The sequence below is a fragment of the Ammospiza nelsoni genome, chromosome 14 (genome assembly GCF_027579445.1).
Source record: "Ammospiza nelsoni isolate bAmmNel1 chromosome 14, bAmmNel1.pri, whole genome shotgun sequence".
Taxonomy (NCBI): domain Eukaryota; kingdom Metazoa; phylum Chordata; class Aves; order Passeriformes; family Passerellidae; genus Ammospiza; species Ammospiza nelsoni.
In genome coordinates, this window is record NC_080646.1 from 2,387,585 (window position 1) to 2,414,536 (window position 26,952).

Here is a 26,952-nt window from a genome sequence, read left to right on the forward strand (position 1 = left end):
TAATTTTGAGCATGTTCCTGAAAATTTCCTGTCATGAGTAAATATTACTGTGAGTGAAAATCAGCTCCTTTACCTTGAGAGGATCAGCCATAGTGAAATTTTGATGCATCTAAATTGTATCGGCCTTTCCACGAGTGCCTGAGTGTGTGTTATTTAATATTGGTCATTTAATACTGTTCTGATCCTAAAGAAAAACCGTAGAGGCTGACACACCAGTTAAGATGATTTATTTTTTAGCATGTTAAAGGAATCTTATTTTCAGTAAGTTTGTTACAATTCTGGTTGCTTTTTTTCAGTAGAACAACTGCTACCTCAGCCCCCTTTTGATGTTGCTGGATCCTCACAGCCATCTTGAAGTGTCCACATGTCATACAGACACTGGGCAGGATATTATCTTGTCCTCTAACATCACACTGATGATCAGAAACACAAAGTAAAGAGCAAACATGGTGAGCCCCAGTAATTTGTTCATTTTCCATTTACAGATAGCAATAGAGATAATCACAAACAGGAGCATGAGGAAAAGGAGAACAATTGCACAAAACAAACCATTGCTGCTGACTGCCACAGGGCTGAGGCCATTGAAGATAGAAAAAAGGAACCAGGGAACTGGTAGGCTGCAAGGAAGGGAAAAGTAATTGAAATAAATGTTTTAAGGCAGTTTGTTATCTGCATCATAACTAAGCAATTTTTCCAAACTGGTACAGGGGGAAAAATGCATTATTGTATTCAATATAACTCAGCATAAATCTAAACTGGATGTTTTTCCTGTCAAAAATACATTTGGATAATGCTTGCACTATCATAATGCAATCCAAGAGTAAAAGGGTTTGAAAATAATACCTAAGATCAAGTGCCTTGGTGAGCTATAATAAAGAAATGTCCTGATGGTTGAGGATGGGAGATGCAGGCACTGATACTGACCTTCCCCAGGAGATGAATGTCGGAGTGACCAGGTAAGGCTCCTGTACAACTTGGACATTAGCCAAAGATGTCTTGCATTTTTGTCTTGAAAAATTGGTAATTTTGTGTTGAATGGTGATTTGGTTAATTGGGTGAAGATAGTGGGCTGAGTTACAACAGTTTGTCTTTCCTGGTTGGGTTTGGATTTGGGTTGGGTTTCTTCAAAAGGAACTGGTTGCTCAGCTGCCCTTCACTTAACTACAGCTAAAATGAAATTAACTGAGGCACGTTGGTTTCAAACCAGGTAACTTTGTGTTTCAGAAGAAATGCAGCTCTTAGCATGGCCCTGGTACTCACCCAACAGTGATGTCGAAGATGTTGCTGCCCACAGAGCTGGACACAGCCATGTCCCCCAGGCCCTTCCGGGCCACGATGACACTGGTGATGAGGTCAGGGATGGATGTGCCTGCTGCCAGTATGGTTAACCCCATAATCTCCTCTGAGATCCCAATTGTCTCACCAACCTAATCAACACAATGTTGGGTAGGGCTTTAGCAGTGGAACATGGAGTGCAATTGCTCTGTGCAGTGTTAAGGGTTTGTGCCATACTTGAGTTAAAATATTCTAAGTCCCATAAGTGTGGCAGCATTTTCCTGATTTATAGGATTAATAATTTCCATTTTACTGTGTCTGTTGATTCTGGGTTTGCTCTGTAGTGTAGGAAATCTGACCACATTGATGCCAGCACTGAGCCAAGGTCAATTTTCCTGTCCTCAGTCCTCCTCTTCTGGATGTTGTCTACCTTTGCAAATTTAACATCAGTTGTGCAAGATCTAAGGGCCTTTGGAGATGACAGCCCTTGGATTTATGGAATGATCAGATCTACTGTGCATGTGCTGTATATCACTCAATACAGACTGGGGGGCTGTTCCTACAAGATGGAAATGTTATTTCCCAGAATACAAGGTGAATATTAAGATGGGGGAGGGAAGAACATTTAGCATCTTCCAGAATCAGAACCTATATTTTCCTAGAATTTTAATTAGGTAATGGATAATTATGTTCTGCACAGAAACATTCATTAATGAAAAGTCAGAATTAAGATATATCTTGATGGTGCTTTTACTGATGCACAAACTCTGTTAGAAGCTCTCAGAAATGAATGCATCTTTGTCAAATCAAAAAAAAGGACATCAAAAATTCCCTTTTGGGTTCTAACAAAACAAAGTTTCTACAGTTGTGATGGATGACTGCAGCTGTAATTAATCAGATAAAATGTCACAGTAATTCTGTCCCCTCACTCCATCTACTTGATCTGAAATGGGGATTTGCAGGAAGGACAAAACCTCTCACCTGGTGAGCCCACCACACCATGAGATAAGAGAATGCCGCAATCCAGAGGATGGATCCAAAAAATGTGATGACAAAGAATTTTTTTGATTCCTGTTGAAATCAAGTTTGGAAAGAAAAAAGAGAAGTTTCAGGGAAGTTAATAGTCCCCATTGAAAACTATTCACCTGAAACACTTCACTGCAATTGATTGCTTTAACTTGGACCCTGGTCTCTGTTTGCTCTTTTTCAGCTTGATTAGGTGACCTGTAGTTGCTAGAATTTGTGGTTTATTAAATTAAGTCTGGAATGACATTACACTGCAGCTGGGGCTCCTGTCCCACTCCCTGCAGTAGTTACAGCCCTTCAGCCATGCAAAGACTCCAGACATGGGAAAATGGACCCAGGGACTCTGGCCCAGAGGAAATCTGTAGCTCAGTTCATGCCTCCAGGAGCAGAAGGAAGATGGATTCTTACCGAGTTTCTGACATCAGGCAGAGTGCTCCAGAGAGGAAAGACAATGGGAAAGAGGAAGAGGTAAATTGCTTGTTTTGTCCTTGATTCTGGCCATTCCAGAGACAAGGGCTCATCGTTTTCATCACTCTCTGTGCTGTCACTATCACTGTCCTCCTGGCTCTCAGAGCTGCTGTCGTCTGAGGTGTCACTGCTTGACGGGGGGGGCTGTACACAGAATAAAAAAATCAAAAAGCCAATATATTTTCGCCCAAGGAGCAGAACAAGGAGCTGCAGTTACTCACTGTGGCCTCACCTGAGCAGAGCTCACATTTGTAACCTGCTGAGGGCAGTCACAGCTCTTGTGGGACAGGACCCAGGCACACCCCAACCCAGCACCTGTGTATTGTTAACTAATGGGCATCCATTAATTAGAACCACCTTTTAGAAACAAATATTTCATGTCCTTGAAAAAAACTTTTATTCATTGGAACTGCCCAATCACCCAAAAGGGATTTGGGGAGCAAAACAGAACAGTCTGCTGGTGAGCACAGGACAGGCAGGTGCTCTTATCTCTCCTTACCCTGGAGTACCCTCAGAAGAGTCACTTGAGGGGTCAATACTATCCAGTATCACTTGGTGTCATCGTTTGGACCCAATTTGTGTTTGTAAGCCAAAGTGTTTCAGCCAGCATCTTAGATTACTACACACAGGGCCTATTTATAGATGGCAGTGACATGGGCTGGGTCCTGTCCCAACAGCTCTGGAGAGGGAAGAAGGAAAGGACATGTGAAGGTCAGCCTGGGTGGGCACTCAGTGCCTGTGCTCCTGATTTGGGTACCTGTCCATCCTGTGGCACATCTGCCTTCTGTGTGTCCTTGCTGGGCTCAGACTCAGTGGCAGGAGTCACCTGGACGTTGCTTGGTGCTTTCTTTCCCTCTTCTGCAAGAGCAATAAGAAGGAATGCTGGTTTCAGTCATCCTGGATGAGTGCCCACCATATCAGGGATCACCTTCCCTGTGACCAGCAGAGGGTCTCAGCTCCCTCCCACAGTGGTGGCATTTCAGGTTAAATACCCTCAGATTGCTTTGGTTTGTTGCGTGTCCTCCATGATTGCTGTGATTGTGTATAGTAAATCTGGGCAGAATTTGGCCCACCTGGAACAGACTGAGACCTTGGTGCTCCTCTGACCTTCATGCAGAACTGCTGTAAGGGGCAGGGAAATGCTAATTACCTCATCTACAGCTGATGGGCATTTCTTGGTTTCTTTCTGGATTCTGAAGTTTGTATTAAAACCATCCTTAAAACCCAGAAAGGATGTAAAGCTTTGCTCCTCGGGTTTCCCCCCAGCTCCCCCCTCCCTCTGTAGAGCACAGCATTCTCCAGGGACCCGATACTCTTCAAGGCTTCTGAGAAATGACCAGGATGTGCTGCCAGACTTTAATCCCTGATCTTTTGGTGGGTATTCAAAAGCAAATAGGAAAGTGCTGACACATGCAAGGAAATAACTGCAATGTCCTGCTGTTCCTGCATTAACCTGCATAGCCAAGAGGAACACGGAAACCTCTTGGGAACAGCAGAAATATGGATAACACGGAGCAGGGATGAGGGAGTGAAGTCAGTGTGGTATTTATAGAACACACCATGAATTTACTTGGGTTTTAAACGGTGTTTCTCTCAAGTTTGGGCTCATTCACCTCTGTGAGGTGCTCAGGTGCCTGGGTTGTGTGGAGCTGGCACTTTCCACACCAAAGTTTCTTGGTGTTCAAAATCTTCAGCCTTGCTGGCAGCACAAATCTGTGTTGTAGCACAGGTCAGCTCTGGCATTTGCAGTCCACCCTTGCAGCTCTCCCTGCCCTGCCTCACTAACAGCTCCTCTGGGGATGGCTGCGTGCATCAATCGATTCCTGCTGCATTGTTACAGCAGCCATCTGTGCCCAGAAACAGCACAAAATTTGTGTTACACCCCAGAGTTTCCTTGCCTGCCCTTGGGCTTTGCGTGCTGGGAAGGGGTGAGGGCTTGCAGTGCAAAACAAGGCAAACAGTGCTGGCTCTTCCTGCACTCACCTGGCTGGGAGCCTTGTCCTTCCAGGGTCTCATCCTTGGCCTTGGCCAATTTGCTCAGGGTGTCAACCCTGTCTTTAAATTTTGCTGTGGGTGAGAAGGACACGATCATCAGGGGCTGTCACTGCAAAGCCCCCCTGGCCCTGCCTCCCCCAACACTCACGAGCTCTTGCCCCCTTCACCCTGCAGGTGCTGCCCCAGGGTTGTTCTAGCTGTGAGCTCAGGTTTGGCTGCTGCTAGGTGCTCATAGCTGTTGGATTTAACTGCTTGGTGCTACAGCAATTACACCAGCAATTTGACAGAACTATTTAAGGAGAATATAGAGTGATGCCTAAAGTTTTTAGCTTTTATATTTTCCAGATTCTGTACTGCATTAGTACATAACTCTAAACTTCATATACAGTGTTATCAAGTTCTCTTTACAGTTCAGACAAAACTCCTTTTCCAGCCCCAGAACCAAGGACACCATTGCAGCTTCAGGCCCAAAAAGTGCAAACAACAGCAAACTGAGGAGAGCAACCTGGGAGGATGGGGCTGCATAACCCGGAGCTGCAATTGGATAATTAACTCCAATATGGAAATGGACCAAAACTTATGAAAGTGTGGAAATGTGTGACCTGCTGTCCATCTCGGGTGTAGCCCTGGCCAGGCTCTTGTACTGCCCAAGGTGTATTCTTTGAAGGCCTTTTAATAAATCCCTACTTTATTCCTTTAACACTGTCTAGCCTCTGTTCTAGCCAGCCTCTCAAGGCATCAAGAGGAATGAGAAATCCTTTTCAGGTCAGTAATACAAAGGATATCTGTACTTTATAGGAATAAAATGCAGAAAGAACAGATGGGGAGTTTCAGTGCAATATCATCATGATCACAATGGACTATTGATTTTTTTCCTAGGCTAGATTATGAGCAAACTAAAAATCACACCTTCCTCCTGCCATGTGGCTGTTGAAGAGGCTTTAGGGTGCTGCTTACAGCCTGGGCACCTGAAGGGAATGGAAAATAAACACCTTTTATGTTCCCATTCCCTGGAAAATGATTGATTTTTCTAAGTATACACAAGTGTCTCCTGCTGGAGCTGTTCTAAATTCCTGGTATCCAGGTTCAGCATGGTTCAGGCTGTCTGAGAGATGTTCTTCAGCAGCACAGGTCTGGTGCTCTATTTCTGGGACTGCTGAGAGATTCTTCCACTGTGAACCAAGCTCTGCCTTACTCAGCTGAGCTGCTTTTTTTATTGATTTACAGTGAACTGTGGAACTGTGTGGCTCTATAGTTGTTTTTTACTCAAATGTCTTACTGCTCTCAGTGAAAGTGAACAAGAATGGGCTCAAAGAAAAGCCCCATTTTGCTCTAATCTCTGTCCTCTGTTGAGCTGCACACACAATGACTGAGGGTTACTGGCTTTGCACATGGGCAGTAGCCACAAGAATTGGCCAATGCTGTGTTTGGCTTGTGTGCAGGGCTGTAAAATAATTTTCTCTGAAAGTTTTATCACACTGATTTAATCTACTGTGTTGTTGACTATGCACCCAGAAGGTGCAGTTGTCATATTGCCTCAAGGGTGGGGCCCTACCATTTTATTAATCACTGTGACACTGAGATAATAGAAATAGCATGTCCAGCCATGTGGGCAGAACTATTGTTGTGAGCTGAACCTTGTGAAAATCAGTAACTTCTGCTGTATGTCCAATAACTGGGCCCAGCCCAGACAGGAAGACCTCAGGGGACAAGTCCTACACTGGTGAGATTCCTGCTGCTGTCTGACAGAAACATCTTTCACTAGCTGGGATTTCCAATGAGCACTGGAATGGTTGGACTAGGATGAAACCATCATGGAGTACCAGAATGGTTTGGGTTGGAAGGGACCTTAAAGGCCAATCCCACACCCCTGCCATGAGCTGGGACAACTTCTACCATCCCAGGCTGCTCCAAGCCCCATCCATCCTGGCCTTGAACACTTCCAGGGATCCAGGGGCAGTCACAGCTTCTCTGGGCACCCTGTTCTGGGAGCTCACCACCCTTGCAGGTAAGAATTTCTAATCAAATTATCATTTCTTCTCCTTGGAAAGGCTGGCTGGGACTCAAGAGCCTGACTCTTCCATGCTCCTTGTCAATACTGAAGGTCACTGGAGGGGATGTGAAATGTTGGCTTCCTTCCCCCTGTGCTTGTGCACAAGCACATCCCTCAGTGCAGGGGTGACCTTTTGCTCCCAGTCTCCTCTAAGCACTGGGCAATGCATCCTTCTGTTTGGCTTTTCCCTGAAGCTGCTGCAGAAGCTCCAGTCAGCAGGGTCAGGCTCAGCCTGAGATTATGGAAATTCCAGTTCCTGGCTCGCTGCCCTCAGCCAGGCCCCAGGCTGGGAGGAGCCCAGGAGCATCTCTGTCAGGATAAACAGATTAGGCCCAGGCCACTGGCCAGTTCTCATGAGATCAGCCTCCTTTAAAAGGGTGGTAATTCCTCTGGCACACAATTCCTGCAGGAGGGACTGAGACTGGAGGCAGAGCTGGCTCTAAGCTGGCCAGATCTGCAGGTCAGCATGGGGAGGAAGGATGTCCATGGGCTGTGCAAGGCAGTGTCCCTCTCAGTCCCCTGGGCCATTCACTGCTGGCCGCTCTGTCCCCACGGCTGAGAGCCCATCACACAGGACATGTCTGTGTCCAGTGGCCCTGAGAGGCTCTCCAGGAGAAGTCTTGTCCTCTGAACTGACAGCATCCAGGATGGACTTCAGGTAGCAGCTGAGCTTCTACCTTGAATTTGGCTCTTACATTTAATTCACTCTTTGGCTCTAATATTCACTCTAACAGGACTGGCAACACAATCAGCAGGGAGGATTTTTTCTTTACAGTTTGGCATGAGCCTGAAGGATTTGGAGATTCTGCTATATAAAAGTGGAAGTATAAAAAAAGTCTTGTGATTCCTTTTTGCCCTCTGGATCTGGAATGCTAATGAAGCAAGGAGAAGCTGTAGCTGCCTTCAGCCTTCTCCAGCCTGCAACAGTGCCCACTGCTCTGGTCTAATTTTCAAAATCATTACCCTGTTAACTGGGGCATAGTGAGGGCACGCAGCTCTGACAACCTCTCTGCTGGAGCCTTCTGCTTCATTCAAAAAGAAATGTAGGTTTCTGCTTTGTTCCCTGTGTGACTAGAGTTTAAAGAGTCTGGTGGTAAGGCTAGAGGTTCAGAAATGAGAGGGTTCCTGAGCATTTCCAAAATCCTCACTGCCTTTACTTCCCCAACAGTTCCCTCTGGTCTCTAATGGGATGATCTGGAAAAGATCTCATGCTCTTCTTCTACTCATTTTCACAGGAACTGGGGAAAAGGACAAGAGAACAAACTTGCTAGAAATTCCTAATTTAAAAAAAGGCACATTGAAGGTAAAAAGTTCTATCAAAAATATAATTCAGGATGCCATGTAAATATTAGAACTTCCAAAGTAAACGCGTAGTCTCTCTGAGACAAAGACTTAAATAATGATACCTTCCTAATACAAAAAGAAATAACTCCACATTCTGAACTCAATCCACTCTTCAAAAGAGAAATTTTGTTTCACACAAGGGGTGTTGCAGCTTTGTGTTTCACGCTCCTGCATTTCCAAGACTTCTGCCCCTGCTTTTGGGATTGGAGGCCCAGTGCTGGCAGCTTTTCTATGTTTTGGGCCTTGCTGCCCTGAAACCACTTCTGTGCTGCCCAAATAAAAAGCAAGGGCAGCTGAAAGAAGGAAACCCTACAGAATCCTGATTGCAGCAGGTTCAGGGAGGAACTGCTGAGCAACTGTTGGCAACCTTTTCCTTCTGTTGAGTGTTCATTTCCACAGCCTGTAAGTGCTGATGCCACAGGCCTTGGCAAGAAGGAACAAGAGCCCTTGAGGAAAGATATATTGCTTTGGGATCATCTTTTATGTGGCGGCCTAATTACAGAAATGTGCCTGGTACAGAGAGAGCTGCACACCCAGCAAAGGGAGGGACAGTGTTGGAGATCCATGGGAAGCAGGCACAGCTGTCCCCAGGGTCCCACAGGGCTGCAGGGCTGTTAACACAGGACTAGGAGCTATTGACATATCAGAACACAAGCCCTCATATGCCTTGCAGGTTCAAATCCTTTTCCAGATCCTTCCTTGGGATGTTATTCCATCTCTTTGGCCAAGCTCCTCAAGGCACTTAGTTTTCTCAGTCTATGCAGAAATTCCTTTTCTCCAAACTCTTTTCTTTAGGTAGGAAGTTATCAGATTAAGGAGTATCTCCTACAAGACACACAGGATTTGACACATTGGCTCCTTGATTTTTGAGTGCTGAGCTGTTGTAATATCAGTAATTTTATTGTTATATTTTGTTAGGTGGTGTCCTGTTTCTCACAGCCTTGAGTGCAGCAGGCATGTAGCTGGGGCAGAGGTTTTGCCATTAGCTCAGTGGCGTTATTAAAGTAGAGGCTCTGGTTTATAAAACCCTTCAGGAGAGGCTGTTGCAGCCCATCCCCGCACGGTCCCTGCAGTATCGGGCACAGATACACACGGTCACACTCCCATCTAGTGGCTGCTGCACACACAGAACTCATCCTGCCGGGCCGCCGGCGCAGGCTGCATACCGGGAAAAATTCCTGCACCCGAAGGGTTCTCAAGCCTGGCACAGGGAGTCACCATGCCCGGAGGGGTTTAAAGGATGTGTGGATGGGGCACTGGGGGACATGTGGCCTTGGCAGTGCTGGGGGAACAGTCGGACTTGATGATCTTAAAGGTCCTTTTCAAACTAAAGGATGCAGTGATTCTATGAAATGAGTAGGCAAGTTCTCTTTGAGAGAAAATCCAAACTGGTCGCCAGGTCCTGTTTATTCCATATTCACAAGGCCGGGGAGCAGTAGCCTCTTCAGCAAGGCCAGGGGAAAGCTCCCTCTTCTGGGCTGAACTGGCTGGGGCTCTCCTTGGCCTTGGCTGCCAACCTCAGCCCCTCAGAGCTCTCCTGCTGAGGGGTCCCAGAGTTTCACCAGGGCACCAACCTGGATCAGAAAGCCAAACTTGTGGTGGCCTTGGGTGGGTAGATACTGCACAGAGACATTTAGAGGTGTGGGAAGGATGAGAAGGTGATGGAAGGTTTTTGAGTGGCAGTAGCCCCTCAATTCTGGCACTTTCTGATGCTCAAGGCAATGGCACATCCTCTTGGAAGGTTTTGGGTCTATGCTGGTGCTGTTGATACAACCTTTTGGAGGCACAGGAGGCAAGGAACAAACCCTGATGAGTCTGGCTCTTGTTAGGCTACTGTTGATAACACATTGGGTGCCTTCACTGGAATCTGTCAAAGCAGACACTGATCTGCCTTGCTGTCCTCCTCCAGCCTCCTTGTTCTCTTGATCAGTTTGTGCAGCTGGGATTCTGATCTGGAGAGTCCTCTTTGTAACCTCTGTGAGGGACACGAGAGGTGTTGATCTGCTTAGCTTCAATCTCTCTTTGAATGAGCAGCAGATAATCTCTTTAGAACAAGTAGGGCAGTGGAGGGGTGGGGCATGTTCTGGGCTAGGAAAGAAAATCTTAAAGATGTTTTTTATTAATGTGCTTCACTCCTTTGAAAATAAACCTCCACAGTGTGATTGGATTAAAGTTAATATAAAGCAACACATTAAAAGGCTGTGTACAAACACCCTGGTCTGTCTGGAGATGAGGCTTCCTGGGCAGTTTAAAAGAGGTCTTGGATCTGAGCTGGTCATTCCCTGGCCCTGGGGAGCTGCCCATTGCCTGCACAGGGCTGTGGGCACACTGTGCCATGGCAGTGATGATTGGTGGGATTTCAGAGGTGTCAGCCTGAATCACACAGAATTGGCCTCACCATCAGGATTAGAATCTCAGCTGGGATTTTAACCACTGTCAAAAAGAGAATTCCTCAAGGGATTTATCCTCTTTTTGTGCTGCTCTTTCAGGGCTGGGATGAGGTCTGAGCTAAGAAGAGGAAGATGGGATGTGCTATGGGACAGGGGGAGCCTTTAACTCACATTAACTGCACTGCAATCAGAGAGACAGCAGAGATAGAGGATGTCACCACTTCCAGGGACCCCAGCAGCAGCTGCCACCACAGCAGTAACCAGTTGGGCACAGGAAAAGCAGGCATGGCAGGACCAAAACATGAGGTGTTTGTCCTTGGCAGCCACGCAACCGGAAGGGGCACATCCCACTGTCACAGAGCTCCCTGCACCTGACACCACCTGTGATACTCAGCTGCACCCCAAGGGTGAGTTACTGACCCCAAAATACTGATTGTATTCCCAGTGAAACCACTCAGGGCTGTGAAGCCAAGGCCCTGTGGTGTGGAGCATGCACTCACCTTCTGCCAGGGGGTCCAGGGTGTGGATCATGAGCTGGACGATGGTGCCGCGCATCTGAGAGTTGTGCAGGGAGGCCGAGCTGCTGCCCCGCTGCAGGGCTGGGCCAGGCTGTGGGAAGGCACAAAACCACTCAGTTCCAGCTTCTTGGTCCTCTACACCAGACACGGCCTCTCCAGGCCATGGGGCAGCAATTCAACAGCAACAGAGGAATCAGTGCTCAGTGTTTGCTGAGCAAAAGGGAAAGGACAGACCCCACCAGCTGCTGCTATGACAGCCCAGGAAGAAATTTGGCCATGAAACCAGGTAAGAAGAGTCACTGTCTGAATTTCTATACGACTGTTTTATAGCAGAGAATGAGCAGCACTCTTCTAGTTAAATCCACCTGGGAAGCCTGAGCTGTCTCTTAAATTTTGTAAAAATTCCTTAAAGGACAGGATTCTGCCAGGTGTCTCCTTGAGCAAACTGTGGCCATTGTGCCTGATATGGTACAGGCTTTGGTCCAGGTTTCTTGACACAGGAGTTGACACTTTTATTTATGACCTGACATAGGGGAGAGATTCAAAATACCATTACTTCAGATCCCTGTAAAGTTTCTTAGACCTACCTGAAGCTTCCTCACATCTGGTGGCTTCGTTGTTCCATCATCTACAACTGCCCTGCTTGTCTGCAAGCAATGAAGAACAGAAATGACCAATCACCTCTGCTGCTTCAAGATCTAATGATCCTCCAGGCTGCTGCCTCTGGGGAAGTGGCACAGCTGACACAAATGTCCATGGATGCTACTGAAAGAGCCAAAGCCATGAGCCTCCTTAAACCCATTGGCTTCTGAATAAAGCAGGATTCTACCTAAAGCCTCCCAGTGAGGATGCAGGCACCTGAGGGCAGACTCACAACTGATTCCTGTAGCTACAGATAGACCCAGACTGCATCCCCAAACATGTGTATGCTTACTCATTTTCCAGCAGAGAGAAGGTTCAAAGACAGGGTTTTTTTACAGTGATTAGCATTACTTTCCATCATTTATAATTTCTGTGATTAATTTTTCCCAAGGGATAGGTTCAGCAGCTCTCTGTCATGCTACTAAACATTAGTGAGAGCTCTCTGCAAACTTCAAGTGCAGGGCTGGATTCAATCTGTGATGTTCGGTGATGTCCACAGTGATGTGTGTGTGTCACTGCAGTTTCTTGCACATGTATCCCACTGAAATGTAACCCAGGAGCTTTCAGGACTCCCAGCTGTGAGGACTGGCTGAACAACAAACCAGGAATAGGAAAGAGAAGGAGTTTCTTGATTCTGCACCACTTCAGCTACCCTGACTTTCCTTATCTGCTTCCTTCCTTTCCTTAAATGAAGTGAAGTGCCAGGATCTGAAGGCAAAGCATGCTTGAGGGCCAGGGACACATCTGACTAGCAGAGCATGCAGTGCCAGGGGACAGTTTGAAATCTGCTGCCATGGAATTGGGTTTGGGCACTTCAATCTGTGAATGCTGCCCAGGAGAGCAGGCAGTGGTTGCTAAAACTGCCAGATGCCTTTCTGTGCTGCTGATCAGGTAAGGAGTGATACCACCAGCATCCCAGCAACACATCTAGCTTCAGAGAGAGAAAAGAGAATTTCCTCCAACATCTCTCAGTTGCAAGAGGCTGGGACAGAAGCTTTTTCTACCCTGTGTACCAGAATTGTCCAACCTTATTCCCAGACCAAAAATGTGTTTCTGCAAGTGTTCTTGCTGAAACTTCTTTTGAACAACAAAGTAAGCAAAATCCCACACACCTTTGAAAGCAGCCAAGAGATATTTAGTAATTGCACAGGCAGAACTCCCTGTTAGTGACGGTCTCCACTTTCTTAGATCTCACTAGTTTGGATTTCCCCCATTTTAAACCCATAATTATTGACCAGTACCTGCATTCTGAGGTTTGAATATGTGCTTTGTGAAGGAGATGCAGTTTTTCTTTGTGGTTTACACTAAAAGTTATTTCCAACTTGCCCTCTGAACTGTAAGGACACCAACCTTCCGCATATGCTCTGCTGATGCTGCCTGTACAGCATTTAGCTTCTTTTTCAGCTCCTGCTTCACCCATTGCTCCAGGAACACGTTATGTTTCATGGTGAACACGTATGTGGCATAGGCAGTCAGTAAAAGGAGGCTTTCCCACCAATCAATGACACTGTCTAGGAAAAACAGGATGAGCATCAGTAAGTCTACAATGTAGAATGTGATGTCTCTAAATAAGGGCCACCATGTCAGGTGGAGTATCTGCCTCGAGAAGAGGGCACAGGTGCCAATGACAAAGAGGATATTAAACACTGCTGAGCCCACAATGGTACCGATGCCGACATTGCTGTGTGAGATGAAGACACCTATGAGGGACGTGAAGAGTTCTGGTGCTGATCCACCTGCTGCCATGAAGGTGGCTCCAGCCACATCTTCAGAGATCTCCAACTTCTCAGTGATCACTCCCAAAGCAGGGACAAAATACTCATCACAGACTATGGCCAAGGCCACAAATACATACATCATGCCAAAGATGTGAAGTACAACCCACCCTTGCCTGCGTTCTTCCACACTGAACAGGTCCTGGGGATATTCTCCTTTGGACTCATAGGATGGTTTTTCATCTGGGGAGCTTTCACTGGAATTTTCTTGCTGTGGTGTTGTGCCCACTGATGTGGTGACGGGCACAGCTGGCTCAGGATCCACATAGATGCAGTGCCTTATTTTGGGTGCTGTGCCATTGCCTCTTACAGCAGTCTTGTTGCTGGGGAGGTCCCTGGAGGTCACTTTGGCAGGGTCCATGGGTTGGGGGGCTCTGTGTGATGCTGGAAGGGCAGAGGGGCTGGACTGGAGCTGGTAGAAGGAGAGGACCAACACTGTGGCAAGCAAGAAAAGGATTCGGTTCCTCCGTAGCCGCCTCCTGCGTGGTAAATGCATTTCCTAAAAGTTCCAAACTCAGACCTGTGTCCAGAAGCCACTGAAGACTTCACTTGGTCAGCAGTTTGCTGATCTGGAGCATCAGGATTGGAACTGCAAGCACAATTTCTAGCTGATCTGGAGCATCAGGAGTGGAGCTGCACAGCACAGAATGGGGAATCCTGCAAAAGAAAATCTAGTGTGAAAAACAAAGTACTGCAACTTTCCAGCATTTGGGCAGCAGCCCTTCACTGACTGCTTGTCTATTTTTCTATAAAAAGAAATGGATTTAAATGAGTAAAGAGAGATCTGGATCCAGATTTCAGTCTATTTATTAATATGACTGTAGGCAATGCTGATTAATAATGAAAGATTTAGCTTAAGAGAGTGGAGTTGGCTGAGGCAGTCCAATCCAAGCTGAATTCTGGTTCCATCAAATGCCCATATCCAGGAGCTGTTAAGGACTGCATTGAGCAGAGTCCAGTTGTTATTCTGTAATATTATCAATTGGGTCAGTGTGGTGCAGGAGGAGTGGATACGGCTTCTGTCAAGGAACCAAATTTAAATTGCTAAAAATGATGCTCTGAAGACAAGACCAAGCTGTTCAAATATCTCTGCTAAACCAGTTATTCACCAAAACAACCTCAGGGGGATGGAAACTGGTTTAGATGTGATGCTGCTCCATGGCTTTCCAGCCTTTCACTCTCCAGGAAACCATCCAAGGGTGAGGTTTTTCCTTCAGTTTGAGCAGAGGGTGGTTCTAGTAAAACTGGGGGTGCTGAGCAGCCATTTGTTTCTATGACTACATCTTTTCAGGGCTTTCTGAAATCAGAACTGGCAAAGTGGAATTGTAATCATACCTTTTATTAGAGGGTAATTAGCATCTCTTGCATAATTATGTGAACAGCATTTAGAAAGGGGGAGAAATTGTAAATGTCAGAGTGACAGTGCTTGCAGCTGTGACAGCACAGGAACAAGGATTTGGGGCTGGACAGAATTCACTCTTCAGCACTGCTTGAATGTTTTACCTTAGAATGACACTCTTCATGGATTATTTTTTTCCCCAGAGTGGGCATGTTACATTATTCTTTAGCTGTGAATTATAGTTTTCTAAACCATTCTCAGATAAGCTCTTCATGCAAGTTATCACACAGTCACCCTCTTGCATAACACCCAGGGAAGTTAACAGCCTAAATTCCTTGCAAAACAGGCAATGTTAATTTAAATAACTGGAAGAATCAGTAAGGCAACTGTAAGAGAGGGTTATGGGAATGCCTAAATAAATAGATAATACAAGCTTTGCTTTTCATACATAAAAAGAAAATAAACATACATGTGGCAGAACAGCACAAGAGGTATAACAAATTGCATGTTAAGAGAAAATAACTTTCCCTAACAAAGACAGGAGACTTAAAAGGCAGAGAGAGAATATAGTTATGCACACACTCCTATTTTAAAATCTCCAAAACAAGCTGCTTAAAAGATGTTTTGCAAACAGAAAGAAATCCAAAACTAGGATCAGTTCTAAGAGCTCTGTAGCCTTTCACAACTCCTGACCAGAAGAATTCAGAATTGTTTCTCTGGTCTTCTAAGTTTAGGTCAATTCCTAATAAACTCCTTTTCTAACCTCCTGTCTCAGTAACACGAAATCCAAGCAATCACACAAAGCTCCCCAGCCTACCTTCCAAAGGTCTGTCCAGGAGGAAGGGGAGTTCCAGAGGCTGAGTGTATTGCTGGAAACTTCTTTGGTACTTAACAACCAGATGGGAGATGCTGTTGCAGAGAGAGGCAGGTGAAAATGATCCCATTTTCAGGATGTCTCCTCTGCTGGCAGAGTCCCAAAAGAAGAGCGGGTCAGGTGTGAAGGACATGTTAGTGGAGGAATTCCCAATCCAGTTTAATACCCACAGCCCCTAAGAAGATTAAATAGTATTGTATAGATTTGGGTCTATCTCTGAACCTTTGTCTGCTACCACAGGTTATTCTCAGTGTGAGGACAGGTGATTATCCCCTTCACAAACTCCTGCACTGAAGCACCAGCCATGGACACGGATCACCCTCACGGCCCTGGCAGCGGCTAAATCACATTTATAAACACTTTTAAACATGGAACACTTTGAGGCATCTCCTGTGGCTGACAGGCCAGATGCCAGACAAGCAGCTCTGCTGGTCTTTGCCACAGTATGTGACCATTTTGCAATGCCAGAGCAAGGTTTAAAACTCATTCACTGCTGGAAAATCCCTCAGGGCCTGTGCCAGGAGCACTGAGGCAGAGGGAGAGAGCAGGGACCTGGGACTCTTCTGTGGCACTGATATGGTGCAGCTTCACAGGGGAAGAAATAACATCATCTCTAGCCAAGGATTTAACAGCCACAGCAGTCTAATAGTCAGATTTATTGCAGGGGAATTAGAAATGTGTGATTTGATTTTGGGTCTCTCATGGCGAGAAGGACATCAAGGTGCTGGAGGATGTCCAGGGAAGGGAATGGAGCTGGGGAAGGATCTGGAGTGGTTGAGGGAGCTGAGAGAGCTCAGGAGGGACCTTGTGGCTCTACACAACTCCTGACAGGAGGGGACAGCCGGGGGGTCAGGCTCTGCTCCAGGGAACAGGGACAGGAGGAGAGGGAACGGCCTCAAGTTGCAGCAGGGGAGATTTTGGTTGGATATTAAGGAAAATTTCTTTGCTGAAAGGCTTGTTCAGCATTGGAGCAGGCTGCCCAGGGCAGTGCTAGAGTCCCCATCCCTGGAGGGATTTAAAGCTGGATGGATGTGGCACATGGGGACATGGCCTATGGTGGCCTAGGCAGCGCTGGGACAATAGTGGGACTTGACGATCTTAGAGGGCTTTTTCGGCTAAACTACCCTGTGCCTCTCTGATAATTTTAAAGCAAACTGTTGTCTGAACACACAGTTTCAGGAGTACACCCCAGTTTTGCACTGGAGTTCATTGCCTCCCGCTCCCCCACTCCCACAGGTGCAGAAGCGGGAGAAGGAGGCGCACTGCCCAGCCGGGATGCTTATCCATAAACTCTTCTCCACACATAGCGGTCATTTGTGGCGCTATTTTACGTGGGCACCACATTCCCCCAGCACGGCCATCCCACATTCCCGCTTCCTACGCGGGGTCAGTCCTCACGGGCGGACTGCGTGAGGCGCGGCCCTTCCCGCCCTGGCCGCGCCATCCGACCGGACGATTTCCATGCCGGACGCATGGTGGCGCGGCGGGACGGGGTGTGCAGCAGCGTTTCCCTTCCGCCGCCCCGCTCCGTGCCCGCCGCCGCTCGGCCCGGAGCGCTCCGAGACAGCCCCGCTGAGGGCGAAGGCTCGCCGGGAGGGCTGGATCCCTGCCCGACCGCCCTCAGAGCGGCAGCGCTGCGCCCTTTCCCCAGCGAGGCGAGGCTCCTGCCGTCTCCAGGCCTCGCGCTGCGCCCGGCTGGAAATGCCGTGCGGGGTTCAGCGTGCATTCACCTAATCCGTGCTCAGCCCCTCGTTCTGAGGGGGACAAGGGTAATTGTCGCTCCTGCCCGGGCTCAGCGTGAGGGGGAGAGACGCGCGGCTCCCCAGGAGCAGCTTTGGTGGTGATTTGTGCCTTCCTCCCCTGCAGGCAGCTGATCCCGGCCGAGCCCGTCCGTGAGGGCGGCCCAGGGGCGGCTCGCCATGCCCACGGTGGTGGTGGTGGACGTGTCGCTGTCCATGACGCGGCCCGTGTCGGTGGAGGGCTCCGAGGAGTACCAGCGCAAGCACCTGGCTGCCCACGGGCTCACCATGCTCTTCGAGCACATGGCCACCAACTACAAGCTGGAGTTCACGGCCTTGGTGGTGTTTTCATCCCTCTGGGAGCTCATGGTGCCCTTCACAAGAGACTACAACACACTCCAGGTAGGGCCTTTGAACACTAAAGCAGTAAATCGTCGACATTTTTAAAAATCAGCCAATTGTGCCATCAAAACAAGGTGAAGTTGTGTGATTTGGTATCATGCTGTGCACAACGTTGTGAATTGAGTGAGTTTGTCCTCATTTTAAGGGCAGGTGAAATCAGTGTGCTTTGCCAGTTGCACTTTGCAGGTGAGCACTGAGGTGTGGCTCATTGGTTCTGAAATGGAATGGAGTTAAAAATGGGATGGAGGGAAGGGCTGCCTGATGAAGCTCCCCAAATGGGTCTGTAATGTCCCTGTTTTTATGTGTGGTTGTTGGTTTGCTCTTGGTAAACAATGCAGCTGACAGGAGCATTTAGAAAGGCTTTGGTAGAGAGAAGCTGCTGCTAAAAGTGTGTTGAGGTCAAAACAGTGCAAGAGTGAGAATGAGTGATTTTAGGCCTCAAAGATGGGGTGGGATTTGGGAGGAGGAAATGGGAAGTGGAAAGTCCAAGAGGGAAGTTTCACATGAATGCAGTAAGGCACTGGAGCCTGTGAATCCAGTAAAATTTGTACATTTATAGCTGACCCGCACATGCAGGGGGAAATGACACATTGCTCTCACAGGGCACCATGGTTTGGGTTTGTCCATTGGGCAAAGAGATTTTTAAAGCTGTTCTCTGTTATGTTTGCAGTTCAGCAGGAGAGTGCCAGTGCATCCTCTCTGATTAATTTTCACTTTCCTAAGAGTTCGTTTGAGGAATTTCACAAGCCAGGAGCCCAACCAGCTCCTTTAGCAAGTTCATCTCACAGCTGCACCCTGGTGATGCTAAGTGTGAGGCTTTAATTTCTAAGAGGAAAGCTGGTTTATGGATGCAGATGTGAGTTTTGGGTTTGTCACTCTCTCTCTGCCAAAGAGTTTTTGGAAATAAACTCCTTGTGGTCTCTGCTCTGACACCTGGGAGGATTTTCTCAGCTAAATGTTTCGTGTTAGATGTTGCCTCAGGTTTTCACTTTTTTAAGACATGCAGAGGTGTTTTTTCACTGTTAAAGAGCTGTGCTGATAATATTACAGTTAATAATATTAATACAGTTAATATACTACAAATAAATTAATATAAAGATAATATTAATACAGTTGATAATATGTTGATAATATTGCAGTTCCTTGAAAGGCAGGAGTGCCTGCTGGTGTGCCTGGCAGGGATGCTCCCCCAGCAGTGACTGTGGTGTTTGTCTTTGCAGGAAGCCCTCAGTAACATGGATGATTATGACAAAACCTGTTTGGAGTCGGCGCTGCTGGGGGTTTGCAATATTGTCCAGCAGGAGTGGGGGGCAGCAATTCCTTGCCAGGTAAGGCTGATTGCTCTGGTTTAGGTTTAGTTCACTGCATGTTCAGTTATCCTTGGCAGGGAGATTGGAACTTGGTGATGTTTAGGACCCCTTCCAACCTGAAGCATCCTGTGATTCTGTGATTGATTCTGTTCCTGTGAGTTGCACATAGAAATGTAAATGTAATTTGAAAGTTTGGAATGCTCTCAGGCATGCTTTGTGCAAAACCACAAAGAATTAGTATTTTGGCTAAACCTGCAGTATGAACAGAAGGTGAGCTTTATAAAAATATTCAGCAACAAAAAAAAAATGAGGCTGTTTCCTGCCCAGTGTGTTCTTGTGGTGCAGTGGATTGTGAAACGTGGCGCAGGAGCACTCTGTGCAGGCCTGGTGTCTGATCTGGATGCAGTCTGCTGTCCCAGGAGCCTCAGTGCATTTGGAAAGGGTGTAGTCCCACATCAGGAGCCTCTCCCTTCCAGTCCTCCAGGGCTTTAACAATCCCAGATCTCTACCAACAGCGTGGGGCTGCTGCTGCTGTGTTTTGATCTGACTTCTCTCCCAAATGAGTCATTTGCCATGCAGCTGCTCACAGCCCCCATTCAGCCCTGCAAGCTCTCAGCCTTCCAAATCTGCTGCCTTTTATGGCAGGGTTTGCCATAAAACCCTTGGTTTTCTCAGACACTTGATTTAAGTTCAGTAATTTTGCAGCTCAGTGAGGTGGGGAGATGCCTGAAGCAATATTCCTAAAGGAGAAAAAGGATAGAGGTTTATTGGTGAGGCACTGCTTCATCATCCAACATGGACAAAGGGCACCTTGGGACAGAAAAGAAAACAAACAACAAGAAAGATGTGAAAACCAGGCAGAGCTTAGACCTCAACTGTTTTGTGTCTCATTTGTGCCATAGCTGATTTTACTGGCACTTAAGTTGCTGGGGTGGTGGAGGGCACTGAGGAATGAACTGTGCAGCCTTGGAGTAGTGGAAAACATCACTGGTGAGCACCAGTTCTGAGGAGACACTGAGAGAGACTGAGGATGCAGGGAGAATACAAATCTGGATGTAGCAATTACACGTGGAGTTTCAGCTGGGTTTGATTTTCCTTACCTAGCAGCCAGAAGTCATGCCTGCTGTTGCCATGCAGCATTGAAGGAGCAGCTCTTTTACTCCTCTGGAAGCTGGGTCACAGCTGAGTGTAAATAATCCCATTATTCAGTGTAATTAGTGCAGGTTTCCACAGGGATTGACTCTGGATGTGCAATTGAATGAAAAAGTGTGGTTTTGATATAGTAGTTCTGCTGCAGAATGTGAGGATAATGCAGCTGTATTTGCAAAGCATTAAGATCACCCAACTTCCACTACAAGCCATGGAAACATCACCTTTTTTGAGGTTTCTGTGGCTTGTAGTGGAAGTTGAGTTGCTCTCCAGATTTTGCAGAAGAAATCCAGAAAAGATGCTTTATCATTCATCTGACAATAAACCTGGAATCCTTGAGTCCAGCCGCAGGAGGCTGGTTTTTGGCTGTGTAGCCACCGTGCTTGTAGTGTACACTTAAATGTATGAGATTCAAATGTTGGTGCAATTACCTAATGCCAAGAAAACACTTATTTACCATGCACATTGTGTAAACCACGAGGGTTCAGTCTTCAACTTCTCCTTGATGTGGGGCTCCTTCTGGAAATTTTGCCCAGCTGGGTGGAGGAAACCTGCTGGGATAGGGAGTTTGTGTGGGAGCAGGTGCTGCAGGAAGGCTCCTGCAGGGTGCGCGGTGCAGCCGCAAGTGTCTCTCACTGTCCCGGTCCCCGCAGGTTGTCCTGGTCACCGACGGCTGCCTGGGCATCGGCCGGGGCTCCCTGCGCCACTCCCTGGCCACCCACAGCCAGCGCAGCGACAGCAACAGGTTCCCACTGCCCTTCCCGTTCCCGTCCAAGCTCTACGTCATGTGCATGGCCAACCTGGAAGAGGTGATGGCTTATTCTTTGTTGCATTGGGAAATTGTTGGTCCTGTCTGAGCTAACGGCCACTTGTGTTGATGTTCCCGTGCTTAAGGTTTAGTTGACATTCTGGTGCTTAGTTACGGGTGAAAGAGAATTAAAGGTTTATTATTGCACTGTTAATATCTACTGCTACTGCTTTATTACCATAGTCTTTATAAATCATGTCAGTTTGTCCCTGGGGAATATTATGGGATTTTAATGTCTCTGTTTATATTACTACTGCATTAATCACATTGAATGCTTTTGGGGCTCTTCTTAATCTACAGTTAAGTTCTTGAATAAATTACTTGTGCTGCAAAGATGCTTAACACTCAAGACACAGTAGCTGTATGTAGAAATGTGAGAGGGGAAAACTGAAGTCTCCAAGCCAGTGTTCAAAACACCTTCCCTTAGTTTTGAAGGAAAGGTGTCATTTTCTTCCTCCTTTCTCTTTCTCTTGCAAATTTCAATCCCAGCTTTAAAAATTTTCACAGGAGTTAGAATTCTGCTGCATAAACATTTGTTTAAAAAGAAGCCTATTTGACTAATATTCATTAGATTAAGTTTTATTAATAGCATTGCTTTTGATTTGACACCTGTATTCTTGTGTCCTTCACAGAAGGGTTTTGTGCTTAGGCATCAATTAGATATCTCAGCTTCATGGTCTCTGTCAAGGATGATCCTTTTGATTAAGCTGGTGGATTGAAGCACTGTTAACGTCTCAAAATAACTGGGAAAATATTTAAAATAAATATTTAAAATAAATAATCTATTTCTGATAAGTAATAAGAGAACATTGCCTGGGAGACAAAGAATGTTGGTTTATTTGGAAAGGAGAGAGAGAACAAAAAATCATGGGAGCATCCAATCAGATGCTTTTTGCTGTGTTGTGTATATTTTCTTTAAAAATACTGGTTAGTACAAAAGAGAATAAAAAGAACACTCAACAAAAATATTTTCCTTTCTTTTTCTGCAGCTTCAAAGCACAGATTCCTTAGACTGCCTGGAACGGCTCATTGATTTAAACAATGGGGAAGGGCAGATTTTCACCATTGATGGCCCCCTGTGCCTGAAGAACGTGCAGTCCATGTTTGGGTGAGTGCACTTGTAGATAACAGACTTTTGGGAAGGTCCCCAGTTGGTATCTCAAAAGAAAAACACAAACAATAAGAAATCTGATGGTATTAGATGTTCTAATTAAACTCTTTATTTTTATTTTTTGATCTTGTTAACTGTAATTTCATCTTGGCCTTCACTAGTTGTGGTCAATATTTATTTAGTCATTGTAACCAAATTGTGGCATCTGTTTATGCTTGGCAGATAGAAGACAGTAATTTCCATAATTATTGTTCATTTTCCATGACTGGGATAATGCTGCTTTGTTTCATAATTTAGCAACATTTGAACTATTGAATTAACTGTAGTTAAAAAAGGTTTGGGAGCTAAATTAGTGTGCCTTAGACAAACTATTTTCATTTAATATGTATTATGTTTTCCTTAATACCTGTGTTCTAGAAAGCTAATAGACCTGGCTTATACACCATTCCATGCTGTCCTCAAGTGTGGCCACTTAACATCTGATGTGCAAGTATTTCCCAGACCAGAGCCTTTCATTATAGATGAGGAAATAGACCCCATTCCTAAAGCAATTAATACAGGTAACAAATCTTTGATTGCTTTTTTACTAAAATCCATTTGATTTCTGCCCTTTCACTACCACCTCTCATCCTGTGGACTTCATCCACTTCATCCACTTTGTCTCTGCAAGGATCAGTCTCCAATTGTGTAATTTTTTGATGTATGTGTGACACCAGGGAACAAAAATACCATCCTGCTTCATCCATGTGGGGTACAGTAAGGTAGAGGCACTTTCAGAGCCCAGGGTGACAATTTCTAGGGTAGAGTGTGGGAAACAGCCACAGGCTGCTTTCCATGAACACCCTCATAAGCTTCAGTGAAGACAAATTATTTTTTAAAAAAACTGTGCAAAGAAAAACCTTCCCAGCCCTCCCGTTAGTGGACACAGCTCCCATGAGCAGCAGGTATTTGCTTTTTCTCTTTTGGAATTTGTAAGACAGCAGTGGATTGTGTGCAGTGTAAATATCAAGGTGCTCAGTTCTGTAACTGTCCAGCAGCACAGCTCGTGGGCAGCAGTTAGCAGTCTGTGTGTGCTGAAAATCATCTTCAAAAGTTGTGTGTTTTATGTATTTCTAACTTATTAACACCTTTGCACTCCAGTTCAGTATGGGTTCTCTTGTGCCACCTTTAGTCATTGCTTCAGAAAACCTGGTGGTGGTGATGTTCAATAGCCTCTGAATACATTTCAGTTATTTCCAATTATGACTTAAACTGTCTTAAATCTGATTTAAATCTGTTATCTCCCTGCAGATCTAGAAATTGTTGGGTTTGTAGATATTGCAGACATTTCCAGCCCTCCTGTCTTGTCCAGACACTTGGTACTGCCCATTGCACTTAACAGAGGTGAGCAAGTTGGGTTTATTTCAGCAAAAACTACTTTAAGCTTCCCTTGTAATGAGGTTTGGACAGGTTTAATGCAATCACATATTTGTGTGGTTGCATTAAAATTAAAACCTTGACCGCAAGCTCTCTTGTTTTGCATCCTGTGTTCTTTGTGAAGTTCATAGAGGGGCCAGGGTCCTTCCAACATCATTATTAATAGAACATGCTAAACATACAGTTCAGAATAATAATGAGCCATGAAATACGTGGTGCAAGATTAATATTTAATGCCCTTGAGTACAATGCAGTGGAACATTTATGTATCATTAGTGTGCCACTTTGCCCAAGCAGTTCATTCTGCAGCTGTTTGTTCTACAAAAGTATTAATTAACTCTTGCAGGCAGACAGTAAAGGGTAATGTCATGGAAACAGATCTCTTGTGTTTGAATTTATTCTCATGTTTTCTCTTTGTTTGCTTTGATTCTTCCCCAGAGGGGGATGAGGTGGGACCTGGGATCACAGATGACACTGAAGATGAGAATTCAGCTAATCAGATTGCTGGGAAAATCCCCAACTTCTGTGTTTTATTACATGGCAGCCTGAAAGTGGAAGGCATGGTGGCTCTCGTCCAGTTGGGGTATGGAGCTGGATGTCTGCCTGAAAAATCTCTTACTTTGCTCATTTAGGCTTTATTTATAAATTATGCTTATTTATATCTGTATTCTGTGCAGAACTCTGCACTGCTAGACTAAGCTGTGGATTTTTAATTGCAGATTTGTTTCTGTCAGTACAAATTGCAAACACTGAGCCTCCACACAGTGAGAGGGAGGCACATTCTATGCAGAGGGGTGGAAGATTTTCAGCCTTTGAGGGTTTGCTCTTTTTCACAGGCCAGAGTGGTATGGAATGCTTTATTCACAAGCTGATAGCAAGAAGAAATCAAACCTCATGATGTCACTCTTTGAACCTGGTCCTGAGCCCCTCCCATGGCTGGGGAAGATGGCACAGCTTGGCCCCATTTCAGGTGCTGGTCACACTCCTCTGAGTAACTCTTAAACATGCAGCACTGTGTGAATGATCTTGGCAATTTTTGGTTGCTAAGTCTATCATTTATTTTTTCTCCCAGATGCAAAAGAAAATCCTTATGGAGAGGATGACAACAAGAGCCCTTTCCCTCTGCAGCCCAAGAACAAGCGCAGCTACGCTCAGAATGTCACTGTGTGGATCAAACCCAGTGGCCTGCAGGTAATCAGCCAGGGTGTGCTGCTTTACCTGGAGCAGCAGGAGCCATCTCAGCAGGAACTGCAGTCTGTGCATGTCTTGCCCATTTAGAGTAATTGCTTTATTGCTTTTCTTTCATTTTTATAAACACTGCCTCTTTACAATGTCATGATTAAAATGCAATCAGAAAGCATAGCTTGTTTAATGAGAGTTGTGTCTCCAGTGGAGCATCTGGCTTGGTTTATTTGATTTAGTATAATTACCAGTTATGTTTCAGCCTTTGTGAGCTGCAGTTTTGTCAATGGTCAGGATAATTTATCCATAAAGCGTTGGGGGTTGTTCTGCAGCTTCCCCCAGAAGCTAGCAAGATTTTTGAATTTTTTTTCTCTTTTCTGCAGACAGATGTACAGAAGATCTTGAGAAATGCAAGGAAACTCCCTGAAAAAACACAGACCTTCTATAAAGTGAGTAACATTCCAGGGTGGCCAAGTTTGATCCACAGCGATGGTGATGCATTTGACAGAGGAACCACAGTGTGCTCTGTTCAGGCTTGCAGTGCTCTGCAAAACTTACAGGCTGGTTGGGTGAGACAAGGGGGTCTCATTTCAATGGTCTGGCACTACATTTTGTGGCACAGATGTGTCATGTCTACAAGTGCCCCTCATGACCTCTGCTACTTCCATGGTGAACTTCTGTGCTGTTGTCCAGGCAGAAATTAACAGGGATCAGAGAGGAATAGGAACCCTGATGTCATTCTGAGTCTTGAAAATGTCTCCTCCATTTTATCTACAACTGAAGCAGAGAATGACAAAGTTCCAGGCACATTTGGCCACACCATAATGATCCATAAGCAGACTAGCTGGAGGTAATTATTCCTCTTGCAAGCTTAGTGCTGAAGCAGTTTGGTATTGCAGCCTCCAGAGACCTGAAGAATGAATAGCCTGCCTAAGTGCACTAAGCACTGTTCAGTTTATAGGGAAGAAAAATCAATGTATCTACATTTGACTGGACACTGTGGTCAAAGGCAGCAGTCAGTCAGTGAAGCCTAAGCTGGAGCCCTGCTGGGACACAGACAAAGCAGGCAGGTACAATAGCTGAATGCACAAAAGGAAGAAGTGGAGGTTTATAGGAAAGAATCAAGGGAAGACCACTGTCATCTTCAGCCCTGATTTTCTATCATCCATGAGCAGCTGGGCACTTTCCAGCAGCTGTACTGTGAGTAACATCACCTTTAAAAACAGATACAAGAAACCCACGTTTGATGTCGAGGCTTGGAGTGACTTTAAAAGGGTTCTGTGTCTTTGCAGGAGCTGAACCGTTTGCGGAAGGCAGCTCTGGCCTTCGGCTTCCTGGAGCTGCTGAAGGGCGTGGCAGACATGCTGGAGCGGGAGTGCACGCTGCTGCCCGACACCGCCCACCCCGACGCCGCCTTCCAGCTCACACACGCGGCCCAGCAGCTCAAGGTGGCAAGTACTGGGGCCTCAGAATATGCTGCCTATGATCACAACATTGCTCCTCTGCAGACTGACTTTTCCAGTAGCAGCACTGAGAGAATGTGAAGTCTCCATTTTGGGAGCTTCTCTAGATTAAGGCTCAAGCAGTTCAGATTTTCTTCTGGCCTGTTCAATCGCTGTTTGAAGAACTTCCTATCCAAACGGGGAAGTTTTGCATCAGTGCTCTCTAAACAAACGTAGCTCGTTTGTGGTGGCTGTTAGTCAGACCTGGAAACTGTGGAAAGTGTCCCAAACCCAGTGGTGGTGTTGGATGATGGGTAGAAGTTATTTAGTACATGTGAGGAGAGAAAAAAATGCCATTGGCAGCTCTTGGATTTTGGCCTCCCCAAAATGCAGTTACTGCACAACTGAACTCGCTGGTGAAAATATCCTAAAAGGCAGCTACTACACTTTAAACATCAACTTGATTAGTCCAAAGAAAGGTGTGAAAAGCACCCTGCAGGATCAGACACAAAACTGATTTTGGGGCGTTGGCCCTGACTTTATGCCCAACTTGACAGACTGTTTGTACTAAGCATTATCACTTGCATTGCAGTGCTTATGCTTCTGAAAGTAACTTGATCTTGGGACATATGTTTTTTTTATTTGCATAATGCAAATAAAGAGTAATTCTTCATGAAAATTTAAGTTGGATTTT

The 26,952-nt window shown here is 45.9% G+C and overlaps 2 protein-coding genes across 2 annotated transcripts; one reads left to right on the plus strand and one right to left on the minus strand.

Annotated features, from left to right (window-relative positions):
• Window positions 1-367: 367 nt before the first annotated feature.
• Window positions 368-13,982, minus strand: SLC24A1 (solute carrier family 24 member 1). Its single transcript, XM_059482356.1, has 9 exons — window positions 13,062-13,982; window positions 11,657-11,716; window positions 11,052-11,160; window positions 4,753-4,836; window positions 3,527-3,627; window positions 2,710-2,913; window positions 2,257-2,346; window positions 1,261-1,427; window positions 368-617 (listed from the first exon to the last, which is right to left on the minus strand). Exons 1-9 carry the CDS (start codon window positions 13,980-13,982, stop codon window positions 368-370), a joined length of 1,986 nt encoding a protein of 661 aa, XP_059338339.1.
• A 3,247-nt stretch (window positions 13,983-17,229) lies between these two features.
• Window positions 17,230-26,937, plus strand: INTS14 (integrator complex subunit 14). Its single transcript, XM_059482027.1, has 12 exons — window positions 17,230-17,468; window positions 17,566-17,840; window positions 19,061-19,168; window positions 20,953-21,108; window positions 22,097-22,215; window positions 22,636-22,778; window positions 23,509-23,601; window positions 24,073-24,217; window positions 24,471-24,604; window positions 24,707-24,825; window positions 25,200-25,265; window positions 26,109-26,937. The coding sequence occupies exons 2-12, from the start codon at window positions 17,619-17,621 to the stop codon at window positions 26,358-26,360; spliced, it is 1,557 nt and encodes a 518-aa protein (XP_059338010.1). The 5' UTR covers window positions 17,230-17,468; window positions 17,566-17,618; the 3' UTR covers window positions 26,361-26,937.
• The last annotated feature ends 15 nt before the right edge of the window (window positions 26,938-26,952 follow it).